This window comes from Pavona decussata, unplaced genomic scaffold, assembly GCF_977016875.1.
Source record: "Pavona decussata unplaced genomic scaffold, jaPavDecu1.1 SCAFFOLD_56, whole genome shotgun sequence".
Taxonomy (NCBI): domain Eukaryota; kingdom Metazoa; phylum Cnidaria; class Anthozoa; order Scleractinia; family Agariciidae; genus Pavona; species Pavona decussata.
The window spans coordinates 442,361-462,281 of record NW_028145478.1 but is presented as its reverse complement, the minus strand read 5'-3'; the positions used below and the strand labels follow the sequence as shown (position 1 = coordinate 462,281).

The 19,921-nt window shown below is 40.5% G+C and overlaps 1 protein-coding gene and 1 long non-coding RNA gene across 3 annotated transcripts in view; one reads left to right on the top strand and one right to left on the bottom strand.

The window, feature by feature from the left end:
* LOC146480017 (dipeptidase 1-like) overlaps positions 1-19,921 on the bottom strand; it is a 32,924-nt gene that overhangs the window by 12,217 nt on the left and 786 nt on the right. The window contains exons 2-10 of one of the 2 annotated variants that reach the window (XM_085110118.1): positions 15,173-15,308; positions 14,566-14,849; positions 14,237-14,294; positions 12,865-12,964; positions 12,516-12,592; positions 11,739-11,823; positions 10,002-10,077; positions 9,353-9,488; positions 8,129-8,414 (exon numbers count right to left, since the gene is read on the bottom strand). In XM_085110118.1, the coding sequence (XP_084966244.1) occupies positions 8,322-8,414; positions 9,353-9,488; positions 10,002-10,077; positions 11,739-11,823; positions 12,516-12,592; positions 12,865-12,964; positions 14,237-14,294; positions 14,566-14,849; positions 15,173-15,308 (1,045 nt within the window). In that variant the 3' untranslated portion in view covers positions 8,129-8,321. Of the gene's footprint in view, positions 1-8,128; positions 8,415-9,352; positions 9,489-10,001; positions 10,078-11,738; positions 11,824-12,515; positions 12,593-12,864; positions 12,965-14,236; positions 14,295-14,565; positions 14,850-15,172; positions 15,309-19,921 lie in introns of those variants that run through there. The other variant, XM_085110119.1, reaches the window with a different exon arrangement.
* LOC146480018 (uncharacterized) lies at positions 3,792-5,366 on the top strand. Its single transcript, XR_014864797.1, has 2 exons — positions 3,792-3,911; positions 4,266-5,366. It is a non-coding gene; the product is annotated as an uncharacterized LOC146480018 (long non-coding RNA).

Sequence of the window (19,921 nt, the reverse complement as noted above, 5' to 3'; positions counted from 1 at the left end):
CCAACTCTGTCAAAGGCATTGAACATATTAGGATAAGTTACATCAGCTTGAATATTGTCAAGGACTTTTCAAAGTAAGTCAGGGTTAAACAAGATCTACCTTCCGTGACTCGCCGTGATGGCATCTGCTTATCAAACTAACACGAAGTCCTTAATGGCGTTGAAAACGCACCTCTCCAAAACGTTCTGCATACAATTAGGCATAATAAGGCAGAAACGTTATTGGTCTGCAGTTTTCGACTTGGGCTCTTATGACTTTCTTAAAAACAGGGTCTATATTTAGAAGTTTCTAGTCCTCTTGCAGGTCACCAAATGTTAAGCTCATAGGCAGACTTGCACTGGGTGGTCGAAAGGACTAGCGGCTTGAAAAAGTAATTTCAATGCAGTCTTGGCGGGCATTAATAAAATATCTGAAACATTAGTGAGGAGAAATCGTGTCGATTTGAGTTGGATAGCAAGGAGATGGAAATCTTGTGCCATCTAACGCGTCAAGTTAGTTACACCAAAAGTGATGGAGCCGCCGCAGATTTTAACAGCTGTGTAACTCTCCGGGGTTTACTGGTGTCTCTTTTTGACCAGGGCCTTAAATTCTGACCGTTTTCAGTTTACGCTCCAGTTGTTGAACACGTCAAAGTCTATTGTGGTTGGTTTCGCAAAAAAAGCTAACCTATATGAAAAGTACAAAGACAAGGAGCAAGGAAAGTTTTAAGTGTGAAGTGTGAATATGAATGAAGCAAGCGAAGGGTGATGGATACAATTACCATATTAACAAAACTCACCCAGATCCCGTTAAACTTTCTCTTCAGTTGTTCATTTAATTTACAAGTTATAAGAAGCTTTGCCTCCTCATTGCCCATAGAGATCCTCCATTTCCCCGTAAATCGACGATCTTATTTGGATGGGAAAATCGTTTTGCTCACGAAAAGCCATATTGTTTAGGGGCAGTGGAGAAAGAGAGAGAGAGAGAGAGAGAGAGAGAGAGAGAGAGAGAGAGAGAGAGAGAGAGAGAGAGAGAGAGAGAGAGAGAGAGAGAGAGAGAGAGAGAGAGAGAGAGAGAGAGAGAGAGGGGGGGGGGGGGAGTTGAAGATAGGGGGAAGGCGATTAACACCGACGTGAAACACGTCGATTAGCCTCACGAATGTACTGCGCGCTTCTTCGCACTTATCACGCTTTCCGCCTTCGAATCCACGCACTTTTATGAAAACCAAATAGTACTAGCACTAAGGTTGTGTTCGATTGACCGGATTCCGGAATAGGAATAAGCGGGAATAGCTGTAATATTTCTTTTTTCAGGGAAAGTTGGGAAGACATTTCTGCAAACTTTCGCTGATACACGATACTTTAAGAGCCATTTTGTATTCCAGGAACTCCTAAAACCTCTTATGAGGGATTTTTTGTTATCATTGTATGTATTCCTATTCTGGAATGAGGTCAATCAAACGCACCGTAATTGACTTCCTGCTTAATTGCAAATCGTCTTCCCGATGTTGCTTGGAAGTTGAGATGTCTAAACCCTTTCTTTTCCCGCAGGTGTTAGTTTTATGTCTTCTCCCTCCGCCCAAAACCAAACCCTCATCTCATACTCACCTAACATCTGCCGACAACGACATCTGCTCTATTTAGGCTTCTCTAAATCAGGACTTATCAAATATAAACCGTTGGCTTATTGCCAATAAATTGACTCTCAACATGACAAAAACTGAATTTATGTTAGTTTGATCAAGACAAAATATTAAACAGAGTCAATTTTACCAAGTCTCTTGGTATATTAATTGATGAAAATTTAACATGGAGTAATCATATCAACGCTACATCTTAAAAAAATCTCTTCTGGTATTGGATCTATTAAACAAACAAGTCACTGTGTTCCGCCTGCAACTCTAATATCTATCACGGGTTAGTCCAATCGCACTTCGACTATTGTAGTGTTGTTTGGGGTAACTGTGCCAAAACATTATCTGACAAATTAAAGAGACTTCAAAACCGTGCTGTCCGCGTCCTTACTCATCCTAGTTATGATGCTGACGCCAAACAACTATTTAAAAAAAAAAGGCTGGGACAATTTAGAAACTCGCCGTCAAAAACTAAAGACTGAGATGGTCTACAAGTCCTTGAATGGCCTCGCACCCAATTATTTGTCCTCGAAATTCATTAAGCGTAGTGATGTGATTACTTCTTACAATTGGCGTGATTCTGATAATAAGCTTGCCACGTACTAACTATTACAAAAAAAGCTTTGGCTATAGTGGTGCAGTCCTCTGGAACAGTCTACCCTCAGCTGTTAGGCAAGCAACATCTCTGACTAATTTCCGACGATTGCTAATTAATTCCGACACGCATTCATGTAAAACAGGCTTTAACTTGGTTTACTTTTCTTTAATAGTTAGCAATATTTTAAATTATAGAAGATTAATCTGTATACATGGTCTCCCGTAATAAGTTGTAGCTTTTATATTAAATTGTTAATGCCTGATAAATTTACCGTGTTTTTAAATAAAAATGATGATGATGATGATGATGATGAGCCCATAAATAGATAAATGCTGCTCTTTCCTGAGCTCTGTTTACTGGGCAATAAAAAATAAACACGCCTAAGTTGGAGCTTTTATTGAAACAAACAAAAAGCAGCTTCTCAAGCCGAGTAAAAGAGACGAATGCTAAGCACATGGCTTGCCATTTCACGTGATTTGCGAAAAACCTTGGAGGGGGTGGACATAATGGCCATTGACACCTCCCTCAGACCCAGTCCCCCTGACTAGTTCTCTGACAGTTTCCCCATGAAAAGCTTTTCTTCTTGTCAAAGTTACTGCAGAAATGAACAGTTACATTGTTTCCTAAACTCTCTTGTGAATAACGATTTCTTACTTCAGTCATCTGATTGACACTGATTTAATTCGTTATTTGTCCGTATTTGGGTCAAAGTTCTCTTTTCCCTAAAAAAAAATCTTATGCAGTTAAAATAAGTGAAACTGATATATCAACTTAAAGTGCAAGGGAATAGATTGTATATCTCGGGTAAAAGGGAAACCGTTCCCCACCAGAACCCTTCAGTTGTTAAACGAGCTCGGTGCTATTTCGATTCAAGACAAAATCCGCTCCGGACGATAACTTTTTAGTATCTGATATAAACTATTGATATATCAATGTACTATTTGACTTGTTCGGACTACACTGTTTAAAAGGAATACTGGCTTTGATATCTGGAGAAAGCTTAAGGTAACACTCCACTCTTCAATTTCATTGTTAAAACTACAAGGTTGGATCGAGGACCATAAAGGATGGAAATCTTAATCATTGAAAATTTTTAAAATAGCGGACGACTAGCTCAGTAATATTACCGAATTTAAACTAATGTTTACTCAACAAACAGTATTTTGTCACGTGAACTAATCAAAGGGAATTTAGGGAACCCGTTTTTGCTAGAAACAAAGCGTAACAAGAAACCACAAATAGGCTTCTTCAGTAAACCGTTTGCCATCCAACAATTGAAGTTTTCAAATCTTCGAACTACACGTCTAGAGTTCCGTAGTCTTTGAATTGTACCTGCAACCGGCGCAAACCGATCTTGTGGCAACGTTCCAGATTCACGGAAGAATACTTATAAAGAGATTACTAAGGACAACAATCCGAAATGTTAGTTTTACTATGGATATTGTTTTTGTGATCACCATTATGATTAAGTGATGTTCACTTCTTGTTGTGAAACACTGTTCGCACCAGTTATCAGTTGTAGAATCCTTATGTTACTGTATGTGTTCGTAACTGAGAATGATTGCTTTTTTACTCTACGTTTCATTTACATAGATTATTTCCAAACTACAGACTTGAGTCATTGAGTGAACAATGAATTTCATCATCATTTTGTTTGCCGCGTGCATCATTCCTTCCTTGGTGTTTTCTGCCAATCAGTCGGTAAGATTTACCGATATATTTTTACAACCTTACAGTGTTTCATTTTATTTACAGGATTACCCTTCAAATGTTCTCGTTTGTACCGATTGTCTTCCGATTCTTTTCTTCCGGAAGGCGACGTGTCCTTGTGCAAGCTTGGGTGTGTCGTCATCGTGTCTCGGAATCTATTTTGTTTTTATTCCCGGTCCCTTCAATTCACGTTTCCCCTCTTTCTTTTCGTCGCTTGTTCGGCTTCCATACACGTTAATAACCCACTAAGATACAGCATTTCTTCACGAAACAAGTGAAACTTGTTAGCCAAACAATCATTCATTATAAAGTAATCAAAGTCTACTTTCACTATTTGATTTTCAGAAGGTGAACACCCAGTGCCCGCGAGTCACCAGTACTTCAGTCAGCGCGGTGCCACCCGGTAAATGATAAGGTAGCCTCTCACGCAGTCGTTTTTAGGGGAGGAGGTAATTCGAGTCCCCTAAAAACGACTGCGTGGGAGGCTAATGATAAGGGAGCTGTGGGACCTGAGGGACCTAAGGGAGCACAGGGCAACCAGGGGGCTAAAGGTAAACAGGGTGAACAGGGAGGCCAGGCCCTACAGAAAAATTGAAAACAGTACACGTGGAAGAAAATCAATGATGGAAGGGACAGTGGACTGATAAATATAAGAAAATTGTTATGTAACGCTAATAGACAACTAAAGCTTACTGCGCTTGGTTTCGAACTTTAACAACACTGCCTTTGAAACTGTCTTTGAGGGCAAGAACTGATGGTCCAAATTTCTTATCTATTTATATATCTTTATCAAATTTAGTTTCGTCTCTGAATTGCTCAAATGATTGTTATTGAGGAAGTTGAAATACCCTGCTCAGCTCAGTTAAGGTAAACCCTGGATGTAATCTGTTGCTTTTATTTTGAGGATTGCCTTTTTGAGAAGCTGGCCGAAAACACAGCTTTGAAAGTCGAGTTAAATGGTGATTACAGAGTTTGTTGCTGCCTGAGTTGCTGTACTTGCTGGTATTTCGCTGGTATGTCGCAAACCTTTCGCAATTGATGGTGTTGCCCATAGCACTTCGAACCACGGCAAAACGGACACCAACATACACAGAACGACTCAGATTGGAGGCTACTGTGAGGGAATCGCCAAGGGAACAGTTCGAGTGGAAATCAATGTTGGAAAATGCGTGGGGACGAAAGCTGCTGATGCTTACACAGGATGGAACTCCGTGATCCGGATCATGATTGAAGAGGTCCGTCCATCCCAGTAAGAACCCAGCTCAACGAGAATAGAAGAATCATGCTGTCCTTAGTTTTCTTTGATTTCCTGCTACCAAGTATATCAACACGTGTGTTTGATGTGAATTAGACGGGGTGTTAGTGTGATTGAGTAAACATGGGGATGTATTCTGCTTTGTAAACAATGAATACAAATGCTTTGATAAAACAGCCATTGGTTGTCGAGTTTGTTACCCGCTACTGAATCCGAGTTGAAATAAACGCTGATCGCACGTTATACACTGTTCTAACGAGAACCGGCGCCTGCCGGAGAAGTCGGAGAAGGAAGTCTCCTTCTCAGTCGGAGAAGGAAGCCGGGTAAAAGAGCACATAATTATCTTTCAGCAGTCAATTCAAACCCATTTGGTGTGATTTATCCAGTTTGCCAAGCAAAACACAGTTTGACAGAGGCTTGTTAGAATCGGTGACTTGTATGTGACAGAAGCGTAGAAATATTCCCAATGATGTGGATCCGCCTCCGGACTATTCAGCAAAAAATTTCACTTTGGAGTCGTACAAGGAATATTAGCGGGGTGAGGGATATTTTTATTTATATTATATGTTTCAGTGTTGTTACCAAAAAACTTCTACTTCTGGAAGTGCCTTTTCTTTTTAACTGTCCAATAAATATCATCGGTGGCTGGTAACCTCAACATATGAAGCGCCGGATCAATTTTACAAATTATATAAATTACGATCACTAGATTGCGAACAACCATTTTTCATTGTTCACTGAAAGGGCAAACAAGACAAACTTGCCGTGAGACAGGACTTCCTCCTGATTTTAAGGGATATTTTCCGGTGAAGGCCACTGGTTAGGCCTGGGTAACAGAGGCTTAACTCTTTCATCCCTAGGAGTGATCAAAATGTAATTATCAATGCATTATCAACCAGACAGGTGAGGAGAATGAAGAAAATCATCAACTAGGTGATATTGTTTGATGTAACACCAAATTGTGTGAACTAACTTTAAAATAAATGTATGGTAGTCAGTCAGGAGAGTTGACATTCAGATCATGGGAGTAAAAGGGTTAAATCAACCCTATCTCGTCCAGGGGATTCTACACGACACACTTCAGTTGGACGATACCTGTTTTAAATGTACAAAAGCAGTAAATTTCATGTTTTTGTATCATTTTCCTTTTTAAACTCGTGAATGCACGCATGCACAATGAACGAGTTATCGTAAAGTGGGCTGAATTTCACTCGCTCGCTCGCTCGATCAGGTGTAAACTTTATATTAATTTAATCAGAATTTAATCAAAATCATAAATTATTCATGAGTCCAAGTAAAGTGCATGAATTCATCATCAGCCGCTCAAGGCCGAGATTGTCATCCAAGTCAAAAATACTCATCGTCATAAGCATCACAAGCTTCATGCTGTGTAATCCATTTTTCACGCAAAATGGAAGCAGAAAATATGATGGAGAAACGTCTGACGGTGTTCCCTGCTCATTCGCGTATTCTTTTTTGGCGGTCCGAAGTAATTTGACCGTTAAAATTGTAGCGCCACATGTACCAGATAGATCAAAGCCCTTAACAACTTATAAATATAAAACTTAATCCCTCCTTCAGAAGTCGTGGACAATGTTGTCTAGTGGCGTAGCTCGCTGACTTAGATGCAAAGGGTCCCGGGTTCGATTCCCGAGGCAACGGAAACTTTTTTTCTTTCCTGAGGGCGACGGCTAAGAATCAACTTGAACTGGCCTAGGATGTGGAATAAAATGCCAGTGAGGCTCCTTAAGCCTTTATGGCTTATATTTCGAGCCCTGGGCCAAACAAACAATGCAAACAATGTTTTATACCTTGCCACTCTCCTCCGTCGAGTTTTGAGATGACATTTCTCAAAAGTAGAAGAGCTGTAAAAATTAATTCTGTTGCAATTGGTTCAATACTGAATGTTTTTTCCTTTGCCAGATTGACAGGACATTTTGTTGCAAGACTGTTTTTAATAGGCTCCCAAATGCAAATAGACCTTGCTTACGAGGAATTTCTGAGTCGTGATTAAATTGTGCGAATTCAACTTGTTTTGATTCACTGTTGTCCACAGCCGTCCAGTTGTAGCATATCCCGAAGGCACCAGGAGTTTATGACAAGATTTCTTTCCAGCAATCTAAGTTAGTTGCCAAGGTAAGTTTTCCTGAGTTCAGGTTACCGTATACCTGTAGAGGTGCTTCGTGTCCAAGCGATGTAGCACGTCCGGTTTAAACTGTAGATACCTAAACCCCTATATCAAATTAAAGCTTATAGAGCTGGCTATCAAATTATACCAAGAATATTGAAATAAAATGAATTATCGAATTTTTCACGACCTCTAAATGTGAGCGACCGAATCACCTTTTGAAAGCTACAAGTCAACGCGAATTTTGCTTTTCGCTTATTTAATATGCTCTTCAGTTTCCGGACCAAAAGCGCGAAAAAAAACGGGTCTGCGTTTTGCCATATTCAATCGCAGTGAAACGTTATAGAACATTTTCGAAAAAGGGTTAGAAAAAATGTGGAGGGATCGTAAAAAAATCGCTCTCGGGGAAAAACTATTTCGAAAGAAAAAACTCGCAGAAACATTTTTGTTGTTTGTATGTTAAACAAGCTACTGTCCAAATTTGAAGGCAAACAACCAAATTCCCTTTGAGTTTTAGCTCTTGAAAGTGTCCCCTTCAAGTGGAAAAAATTGGTTCGAGTAAACAGCGCTAAAAATTCGACAATTCATTTTATTTCAAAATTTTTGGTATAGTTTGAAAGCCAGCTATATAAGCTTTAATTTAATGTAGCGGTTTAGGTATCTACAGTTTAAACCGGACGCTCTACATTGCTTAGACGCGAGACACCTGTAAAGGTATACGGTAACCTTAAGTGAGCTAGTTTTCACGCCGTCAGTGTACCGGTACAATACTTGTTTAGCTTAAACCATGGTTTAACCAAAGATTTATCCAAACACCATTCCAGATTCAAGAAAAACAGCTTTAATCAAGGTTTACATGTTACAGATTACAAGAAAACAAAATATGCACACACGTAAAACACGCTTCTTTCCCTGAAATGAAAACAATCTCTAGCCTTGAAGCAAAACAAAAGTCTAATTTTTAATATTTCTTGCCTTCATTTTGTGTAGCTCCTGTTAGGTTTACTTTGTAAGCAAATTAAAGACCCGCATAAATTGGGCGACAGGTTTTGTTGACATAAATGTAATTGTCAAAAGGTTGGACTTTTTCCTTCCTCTGATCAGCGGCAACCTGCAAAAAGAAGAAATTAGTGGCGACAATTAAAAGTACAGGTGTTGTTCTACTGAGGCCGAACATTTCAACCGAATTGGATTTGTTTATTCACTTTAAGGATATACCAACAGAACCAACGTCTGAGAAACAAGTTCATACTGAAAACATTTCAGTGACCAACATGCTAACAGGTTGACCCACTAAACAAATCTTTATCGATTTCCCGGAAAACAAGAACGGAGATCGGGGATCTTGTCGGTAATCACCCATTAAAACTGAATTTTAAGCCATTTTCAAAACTTTGAATCATTCAAATTTCACAACGTTTAAGTTTCCTCAATGACGGATTAATTGATTGCTCAGCTTTAGATAGTCTGAAATGTCAGCCGTCTCTTTCCCCTAACCCACCCCTGTGGGTTAGGGGGAGGAGACGGCTGCCATTTCAGACTAACCTAATTTTCCAGGAACGCGAGTTAGCACGATTTGAACTGAATAAATTATCCTCGGGCAAGAAATTAAGGTAAACATTTAAACTTCTGTTGATAATATGTGAACCTCATAACTCACAAGACTTGCTGGCAAACATTGCCAAGTTTAGTTAAACTATTTCCGCTATGAGATAAAGGTGATGGTACATTTCAATATCCCATACGTTCGACATTCCAGTCCTTGCAGTATGCAGGATATTTGTCCCATGAACCTAGTTTAATGGCCTTAGCTCCCGCGAGTCTCCTGAAGCTCAGTGGTAGAGCATGCGAACTAGTAAACAGAAGGTCTTAGGTTCGACTCCTGATAGGAGCACTCGGATTTCTTTTTTCCGTGTATGACGGTGTCACTTTCTAGAATAACACATCATTCTATTTCCGCTATGTTCACATTCGTCAACTTCCATTTGCCAACACGTTCACATGTAAAGGCACCTGAAGAGGCGGAAATAAAAAAGCAAGATGGATTACCTTTTCCATTTTCTCCATGGCAATGATGAGGTTATTCCCCACCACCTTGCTTGCTTCTTCATCGGTGTAGTTTCGCCGGAGAAGTTCTGCTACTAACTTAGGATATTTGGAGACATCCTCCAGGCCTTGAGGAACTCTGAAATATAGTACTGAGGTAATTGTTACAATACAAAAGGTAGTTAAAAAAAATACCCCGACTAGAGATTGAAGACAATCACGGAATGAGCGAGTGTCTACTCAACTTACAAGACACTGTTCGTAAAAGTGTGTTTCCTCTTCACCCCCCCCCCCCCCCCCCACCTCACTCTATACTGTACTGATGATCTGAAGATCCATGAGTGATTTCAACACTTTTGAAGACAGGGCAGATGACACTGAACGTTTTCACAAGAAGAGAAATTCATACCATTGCAGCAATTGCAGTACCGTAATTCCTGTGGTAGCCCAGGTAAACGGGAAAATCGAATGTTAAACAAACGATTTAAATCTCAGGGCAATTCTATAGCCCCCCCCCCCCCCATTAAAAATCCCCCACCACAGGCCTTGAACATAATATCGGCCGCAAATCTCAAGCGGTGAATCATTGTGACCGGATGTTTACTTCGAGCTCCCTAAGTTCACTGTGCAAAAACAGAAACCTGGTACAAACCTTGGTACGCCATCATAATCGCCACCGAGTCCCACATGGTCAATGCCGGCAACCTTCTTAATGTAATCAATATGATCTAAAATAATCAAATGAAACATCATTATTTCCATGCTGCCATGAGCATTTATCCCCCCTTGGTGATGAGGGGGGGGGGGGGACTTAATAATTTTTAAACGTAGGAATGGCTGGCGACCACCGCTAGAGGACCAGACCAAAATACAGGATTTTCAGATCAGTTTCAAATCTAACGCGTATATATTTTCCGGCCCTTTGCAGGCGAAAACGACCAGATTTAGGTAGTTAACAATGAACTATGAGACCGAAAAGTTCAAATCCTTAGCTTTTCTTTGGCTAAAAATATAATTCATGCCACTTTCCCAAGGAAAGCCTCCCGGGGTTGTCACCCTCCTAATCTGATTTTCTACTCAGTAACTGCTACACGTAGACTGATTTGTTGGATGTTAAATAGGATAAAAAACCTATGTCGCAGAATCATTGAAATGATATTCGTCAAGTTATTGTCGCGTGAAGCTTTCTCTTTATCCACTAACGCACTGTGTTTGATGCATTTTCCGGTAACGCAACACTAAAATGATCGAAAATGCCAACTAAACAGTCTGTCGACTCGAAAATGGTTTAAAGACCGTCGTTTTTAAAATGGGATATTTTCAGTGGATAAGAGGGTTAGTTCTAAAGAAACTGTGGTGGTGCATGGGTGGGGAGTGGAAACGAATCTTTGGTTTTATCAATAGAATTGATAAGGTAATTTCGAGAGCACCGACGCGTTTCATTAGAAACTAACCAGCTTATCTATCTTTTACAAAACGCTACATCAGTTTAGACTTCTCACCCGTTCCCAGTGAAAATGAGGATTCGCTCTGACGAAGTGTTAACGCTCAAAACGTCAGCACTCGAATCTCTTCACGGTGATAAGGTAATTTAGCCACCGTATTCGTTTAGTTAAAGGATTAGTGTGTGAACGCACTAAATGCACAGAGACCGGCGTTCAAAACACAGTCGCACTCCGTTTAGGTGAACACCGTAAGACTGTATATGGACGATAAATTTGTTGCATTTTCTGCAACATGAAAACGGAAACTTTGAAAACTTATCACTGTGGTCGGCACTTTTAAAATAAATAAACACTAGATATCCTTTTGCTAAGGTTCCTGCAGGTATTCCACAGTGAACAAGCGGGGGTAAAAATTAAGCCTTCTGACAAGCGTACCAGTACCCTTCCATCCCTATGGGTAAGTCGGAAATTCAGTTCTCGCAGCAGCTTGACTCTCATCTCGACAGAGCTGTTGCCTTAGCAAATCGCTGAGGAATCCACACAAATTGTTGTTGGCTTGCCGTGGAGTAACATGGTAGCATTTTTCGAGCGACGTGACCGCCCTTGCCACCTCAAAACAACTCGTAACCTAATATGGCGACTTTTCGTATTTACGTTCTCGTGAAAAGTTCAAACATCCTTAAATCAAATCAGGTTTTTTGTTACACAATCAGGAGTTACACATGCGCACAAAACATACGCGGTACAGGTTTTTATGATAGCACCGTTACAAGAATCCAGGATTAAAGGGAACTCAGAACCGGATACTCATGAAGGTAAATAACTTTTTTTGTCCCAGTATGAGTTATGTGAGAGATTACTCCTCCCCCCCCCCCCCCCCCACCTCGCACACACACTGCTGTACTTTTACAGGTGCTCAGTTCTCCACATATAATTAGTGTTACCTGCCACGTCACCAAGAGTAGCATCCTTGCGGCACGTCACGTAATCATTGTAAAAGTTCACCATAACCACACCTCCATTCTGGGGCTGGAATCAAAAACATGGTGGAGTGAGATATGGACCACAATAGAGTGAGAAGCTCATAGCAAATTGGGATCAACTGACCCTTTCCTATTTACTTTAATCTTATAATCTTTTAGGTGTTCATTGCTTTGTTGGTAGGACATTATGAGGAGGAGTTTGAAGTTCACGATGTTGCGTTGATGCGCTGGACCAGATGTGCAGCCGTGAGGGAAAAAGGGCAAAAAGAAAAAATTATATTGTTTTTTTTTTAAAGTTTTTTTGGACAAGGACTCCAGTGGTCAGTAATACAATTTGACCATTTTTTCGGCTGTTAGAATATTTTAATTCGTAGGGTAAAATGACTGACTTAAACAATGGGGAGCTGGATTGCACAGTGGTGAGAGCATTCGCCTCTCACCAGTGTGGTCCGGGTTCGATTCCTATACTCGGCGTCAAATGTGAGTTGCGTTTTTTGTTGAATCTCGTCCTCGCTCCAAGAGGTTTTTCTGGTACTCCCGTTTTCCCCTCTCCTTAAAAACCAACATTTCCAAATTCCAATTCAATCCGGAATCTAAAGGCCACAGGTTTGTCAGTCGTAACAGACTGTGGAGTGTCACCGTCGTTAAACAAAGTTGACTGATCTATTTCTCTATTTATTTATTTAGTTTATAGATCATTAATCTTATAATAAATAACTGTTTTCACATATCTCTTACCAATCTTTTCAAAACGTCGTCGGGAACGTTTCGTGTGTTGTTACACAAGGCGTATGCAGATGAGTGACTAAAAATCACTAAAAGAAAAGAAAAACAATAAAGAGAAAAAGAAGGAAGCTTGCAAATAAAACAAGCGAGAGAGATGGCTACCATGTTCTGAAAACGAGAAGGGTGACTCAATAGATATGGGCGAGAGCTTATTTTAAGAAGGGAACCTTTGCAGCCAAAGCTGTAGATCATTTACTGTAGCCTTTTCATTGCCATGTTAGTGAGTGACAAAAACTGTTCGTTGTTTTCCACGAGTGAATAACATTAACAGGACGGATAGCATATTTAACACTTGACTCACCAGGGGCCTTAGTCACATTTAGCACATCATGCATGACCTTATGGGATACGTGTGAAATGTCAACAAACATCCCCAGACGGTTCATCTCTTTCACCACAATCTAAAGAATTCACGCAAAATTAGTCATAACAAAGTCTTTTGCACAGCTTAGGTGGGTTCTGGATTTGTTATCGTTAAGGACAGTGCCGAAGTATTTTGACGCGGTTTATGACTATGCGGGAAAAGCAGACTTTCGCAAGGGCTATTGGAATCCAGAACGAAAATTGGGGGTAACTACTCATTTTTTAGAAATAATTAAGCAACAATAATTTAAAAAAGTACTAAAATACAAAGCAATGTATGGCGTTTTTTCCCGTATCGAAGCTATATTATATCTGAAAAATACATGGTTACCCCCAATTTTCTTTTTGGATACCATGCGCACTTGCTAAGTTTTGTTTTCCCTGTATAGTTTTAAACCACGCAAAAATATCCCTGTGCTAGTAGGCACCACCCAAAGGAAACCTGAGTATCTCGAGTTGCGCAGAACGTATGCGCAGTAACAAAAGGCTGCACCGTCCTTAATCTTAGGGGATTTTTTCTTCATTTCGGGGTCGAAAACGTGAGGGAAAAGGAAAAGGAAAAGAAAAACAAGACAACCAACCAACCCACCCGTCAATCAATCAATCAATCAATCAATCAATCAATCAATCAATCAATCAATCAATCAATCAAAGAAGCGAACGAGCAAACAAACAAACAACAAAAAGAGAAAACGAAACGGAAATTTTGTTGGGACATGTTACTGAGAACTGCAATCCAAACCACATTTAGGCGAAAAAATATCAATTGGAGATTTTCCTACTTTCATTGCAGAACCAATTATCCTACCAAATCTGCTCAAGACCCATTCATGTACCTACATATAGCCCACAAACATATGCACACAACACACAAAACACACAAATCTATATCGCTACCATAAGGGAATCGCCCCTCCCTGGCCTGAAGGCCATATACTACAGACATTTGCCGATGCTTTCGGGCTTTCACGTTTTCATAATCACAGCAATAGGAATGATGACGTTTTCTAGCTCAAAATTGCAACGTTATCAGGAAACGTTCTCGCAGCTCGTCACGCATTCGTTCACGTGTCACAAGTCCAAACAATGTCCGTATCAGAATCTTGGACAGATGAAAATGAAAAATTAACCCCCCCCCCTCCTCCCCCCAAAATCAATGATGAATTCGCGCGCAAAGCAAAACACGCCATTTTCCCATCATTGAAATGGGGAGGGGGGGGGGGGGTTAATTTTTCATTTGCTCTGTCCAAGATTGTAGCTCTGCACATCACACAGCAAACCATACACAAAACAATAATAAAACATCTCACTTTTCCAAATTCCGTCAAGCCGTTATGTTCTGGGTTTGCTGGCGAACAGGAGTCAGCCCTGAAAAACAACACACGTTAGAGTTCTTAGGCTCGATTTCCGCCGTGGGGGAAGGGAGGCAGCGCGGGATCATTTTCTCGAACAATAGCTGCATGATGACTTACTGTTTTTTTTTTTGTATGCGATCTTCTATTTGGAAAACTCGGATTTTCTTTTTCGGAGTATTCCTGCGTCGCTGACTAAAAAACATACTTCTATCATTTATTCACCAGGCTGAAAACATAACATCACATTTATTTCACAAAATCCATTAGTTTGTTACTTAACTTACCAAGGTGTATGGCAACCGTGGGTCAGCGTCATGTATCGCCCTCCCATATCGTACAACATCCTTAGGGTATCCAAGCTACTATCAATAGCATGACCCCCCTCTACGCCAATCAAAGAAGCAATCTTTTTATTTTTGTGGGCCTCTTTTATTCCTTGGGCAGTGGTTACAAAGGTGAAGTCTTTCGGATATTTATCGACCATTCGGTGGATGACGTCGATCTGCTCTGCGAACAAGCGAACGGAGTTCATGAACTGGTTTCGACAGGAAACGTATGCTGACCAAAACTGTATAGGAATAAAGCGAAACCATCAATGACGTTATTGTGGCCTTATGCACAGAATTCAGCATTGGGTACCGTGTTACATACTAGTAAAATGATTGTAATAAAATAGGCTGCCAAAAACCAATCACGTTGGGATTTAAATTTAGCCATGAATAGGCAAAATTCATTTTATCTTAATGGTGCCGAGATTTGCGATTAGAAATAACAGCATAAACGTCGCCACTGGGAAAAAAGGATGAGCAGTGGCACAAAAAGCGGAAATCTGACGCAGGCTACTTATACTATTTTCCTCAGCTTTTCGCTAACTCGTCCCAGTCCTCTTACCTGGGCTCCTACTCGACCCTGTTTAAGCCTGGGAATGTCCGTGTCCGTGTGGAATGCTGGGTTAGACTTGTCTAAAGTCACGTTTTCAAGCTGATTCATATAATTCTTTCTCAGCTGCCATGGTATGTCGTTATGCCTAAAGGAAAAATAAATCAAACAGTTTCACTTCCGGGTACGTCACTTGACAGGCAACAACAATAAGTACGCTGATATATTGAGTCGATGACCACAGTTATGTGAAGAAGGCAGTAATACAGTCGAACCTCCCCTTGCGACCACCTTTCGTAAGCGACCACTTTTCCTAAATACCAAATTTTTCCTAGTCAAATCACTATAGTTTGAACCTCTCGTGAGCGACCATCTTTCGTAAGCGACCGCGACCACCTTTAGAGATGGCAGTTCGCAATTTTCTTTTGTTTCTAACCTCCCGAAAGCGACCACTTGTCACACACGTCCTCAAATATATCCCCTGTCGGAAGATGGACAATTTTCCTTTGTAACATTATCACATGTACATTTTTGCGAAGTTCAGGGGGCATGAATCGGAGGTATCAGGTGCCCCGAAGTAGACTTGTCCCATTCGCCGTATTAGGTAATTTAACAGAGGCAAACCATCAAAATTCTTTGGCAATATAATTTTGGAAAGTTTAAAAACGTTATTGTGCTTGTGCTAATGAGTTCAAAATTTAAGCCCCTTGTGGTCTGACCCCTCCTAAGCCACCATCTAGGCTTGACATTTTGGCTGGTCACCTACGGGAGGTTTGGCTGTATACTATTGTCCATTCTACATTTTGTTTTTGGGAGAGGGGAGGGGAGGGGGGTTTGCACAAGAACCAAAGGCATAGCGTTACTACGTCGCACCTGGTGTTGATTTCACCTTTTGGTTGTCGCCGTCTTGTTAAAACACAAGCTATGAAGAGAGCTAAGGAGTGGCAATTTACATCTAGTTCTTGTCAATATGTGCAAGTAAGCGAAAGTTCCAAGTCTTTGTATCGTTTCTCAAAACTCCCATGCAAAGAGTCATCGGGCCCGAAAAATGTTTTTCACATCTGTTTTCTATCCATTGCTAGTAGTTTCTGGCGAAAGCGTTTTACCTTTCAAAATTACACGAAACAATATTTCTGGTAATAAACGTTGAATATGTTTATTTCGTTGACCGTCAGTTCAATAAATCGACATCCCATCTTCATACTCGCCCAATGTACCGACGATTTGTTTTACTCATCATGACTGTTAAACTGTATCGTTTGCACAAAACTCGTGTTTATATTTAAAACACACGTTTAGAAATTGCATGATCTAAAAAAGCTTTCTTTTGAAATCGATCAAAACCCACTACAACGCCCAGTTTGTTTCTCGAAGAGTTAGCCAACCCTGTACTTGTGCAACCATTAAGGGAGTCTTAAGTGGGATGTTGGTCCAATGTTTACAGAAAGACAAACTGTGCAGTGTAGTTCACATTTCACATTTTTTAGATCGTAAGCTCAATCCACTTATGCAGCCATTTTGGTGGTATTTATTTATTTATTTCATTTCGCCAAGTGATAATTGAGACAAAAGTAACCATTACACAAGAGAATATCACATAGAGGCTCATCTTTAAGGAATTTTGTTAAATACAACGACAAGGAGGCAGCAGCGTCCCCGAACTTTAACTATCTCAGGAAGCGGGTTAGCGCTCAGAACTATTTTAAAGATTTTAAGTTTGACTGTACGTCTGCATCAACCACACGTTGCAGACAACAGGATTTTGTCTACTATTAACTATTATTATACCTGAAATATTTTTATGTAACGTAGATTAGGTTAGTTTAGGAGTAAACACACGACCCCACAAGCTTACAGCTTTGAAAACCATCGTGTTTAAATAAAGGTTATGTATGTGTGTATGAATATACAAAAGAAAAGGTAGGTTGGTGCGAATAAAACACATAAAGCGTGAAGAGACTGGGGAGAGGGATCCTTCTCTCTCCAGTCTCCTTGCCTTTATTGTTCGTTGGCCTGGCAATTTTTTTGTTCGGCACATCATCTGATTGCCTGGGGCAGGCTAGGTGGTGGGTGGATGTTCGCATAAACACGAACTCTGTAAGCAAAATTGTACGTGATCATGAGCAAACTGATCATGACTCGCTCAGTGTAATTTTACAGATTTAGTTCGACTAATTTTTTATGTGAACTGACAAACATGAACAAAACATTGACAGACATTCAACTAGCATTATTTTAAAATACCGCCCGCTTATGGGTTGTTCGAAAAAATGACACATGCGATGTCTCTCCTTTCTTTCTCACACTGTTTTTCTTCTTCTCATTATACCGCCGCCATCTTGAATTCGTTAGGCCATCCACTTATGCCCCAGATACACTCCTTCACCGTGACAAAATGGGAAAGTGAGTCTAAAAGCATTCCCTTAGACTAGCTAATGATAATGATATGTGTTATCTGAATGCCCCACCTTGGCTCAGAATATCGGTATATGTTTCAAGACAAAAAAAATGTAGCTCAAACAGCGCATGATAGTCGATGATAGCTGATGATAATCAAAACTATCGTCAACTATTATCAACTATGAAGCGGGTGGTCAAACGCCTCAAAGAATCTCGCGGTAGCTGACGATAGTTTGCCATGAGCTTTTGAGTTGGCACTTGCCGAGTGTAAACATCGCAAACAAAACTTCGCATGCATGAATTTTTCGCGGCGAAAATGAGCAGCTTCGTTTTCCTTCAGTTGTTGGAGGAACTAACGGAAAATGAATCTAGAGAGCGCTGGTGGAGAAAACGGCTGACGGAAAAACTATCATCGACTATCACGCGCGTAGTCAAACGAGAAAAACTATCATCAACTATCATGAAGAATTTGAACACGCTCAAAGTGAATGATAGTTGATGATAGTCAATGTTATAACATAGCGCGCGTGCATCCTAATCTAATTCCTATTGGCGTCATCATGGTACATTTCTCAACATACACACGGCCGTGCGTCCATTCGATGACGTGTGCAAATCAGATGGGGGAAGCATGCGCTCGCTGTGTTATTAAAAAACTTTTACAGAGAGACAACACCATAAAAAATCTATATTTATAAGAGCATGAAGCTTAATGAAACGTTAAGATTAAACCGATATGAGAAATCATTTTCGCCTTGTTTTTTACAGAGAATATTGTAATTAATCTGGAACAAAACCTGTTTTACAGGAATCATTTACTTTATTTTCACTATGTTATAAAAGAATTGGTTCATGCTTTTAGCTGTGCGTATATCGAGTTATGGATGCACGCGGGAAGTTTGGAGAGCACTCAAGAAGCTAGAGTTGCTCGAGGCGTAGCTTCTTGAGTGCTCTCCAAACTTCCCGCGTGCATCCATAACTCGATATACGCACGCTAAGCATGAACCAATTCTTAAGCAAAGCCCAGTGAAGGCGAATGGGGTGGACGCACTTTCATAAGGCAAAGAATGATTGTAGCGGTGGAGACGAGCTGCCCGTGGATAAAGAACCACGAGAAGAAGAATGAAGAGAAGACCTTGAAATACTGACGGGTTGTTGCGTTGGGAACTCAGACAGCAGTTTCCGGGGTATTTCATTGAGGAGCACTGGGAGGGTGGTCAAGTGATATCGCACCACTCAGTATGCGAACGCTGTTTGGATCGGGAGAGAAGGACGTTTTAGCGGAAGATGGAGAGGGTATAATATCAAGTTCTTCAACATTGCGCGACTTGATAGCTTACCTATTGCAGAGCAGTGCCAACAAATATTTTTATTTGACGAAAGCTTTGATCTTAAAAAAAAAAAAAAAAAAAATACGGCACACAAACACTGGCAAGATATAAAGGAGACAATCTAAGTAAGCCATTTTTGTTCACTTCATGCCCTTTTTGTTTTCGACTCCTAAACACGTTCGTAAATTCATATACAAACCCTTACAATTTACGCCATCGCATAACACTCATCGTGACACTCAAATTACAACCTGACGTTACACTGTTAAAAGGTCAAACAAAGTTCTTTATGTAAACGCTGATAGAGCTTGGGCTACCTGTGTTTTTACTCACTTTGTTAGAGTCCCTAAGTAGCCCATAGCAGGAGCCCATGGGCTCCTGCTCATAGCTCCCGTCGTAGCTCCTTACGCGGCTTTTTACACAGCTTCATGGTAAGATCGTTTTTGGCAGATTTTGGGTCTTTTGAGTGATTGTTTCTTTCAACAAAGAAACGTATGCTACTTACTATATGTGGCTGTGTGGACCTCGGTAGGCACTGGAAGGGATAGATGAGAGGGCCCTTGGACATTTACTTTGAATTACATGAAATGAATCTCCGGTTAGCCTTAATAGCACTCAATAGCTCCCCGGTTAGCATTTATATTGGGGTTTAGGATATGTAAGCAAAAAATTATTGTGAGTTCTGGCTCCGACGACACGGGTTCGATTCCCGCTATTTTTATAGACATTATATTGAAAAAAAATAATAATAATAACAGTAATAATAATGAAAAAATGGAAGAGTGATTTATACGTTGTGTATGAAGATTTGACAACAAGTGCTTTCCGTGGGCCTCTAGCCAGGTTTTCCAACATTGGCCAGGTCGGATCACCGGATTGCATTTCTCCGCAAAAAAGAACTTGAGCAACTGTAAAATCATACAGTGGATTCCAGCGGTTCTTCTTCGTCACGTCGAGCAATACGCACAAATCGTTTGCCATGACAAAAGTGTTTTCTTCCGACAGACTGTCCACGCGGTCCCTGGAGTTG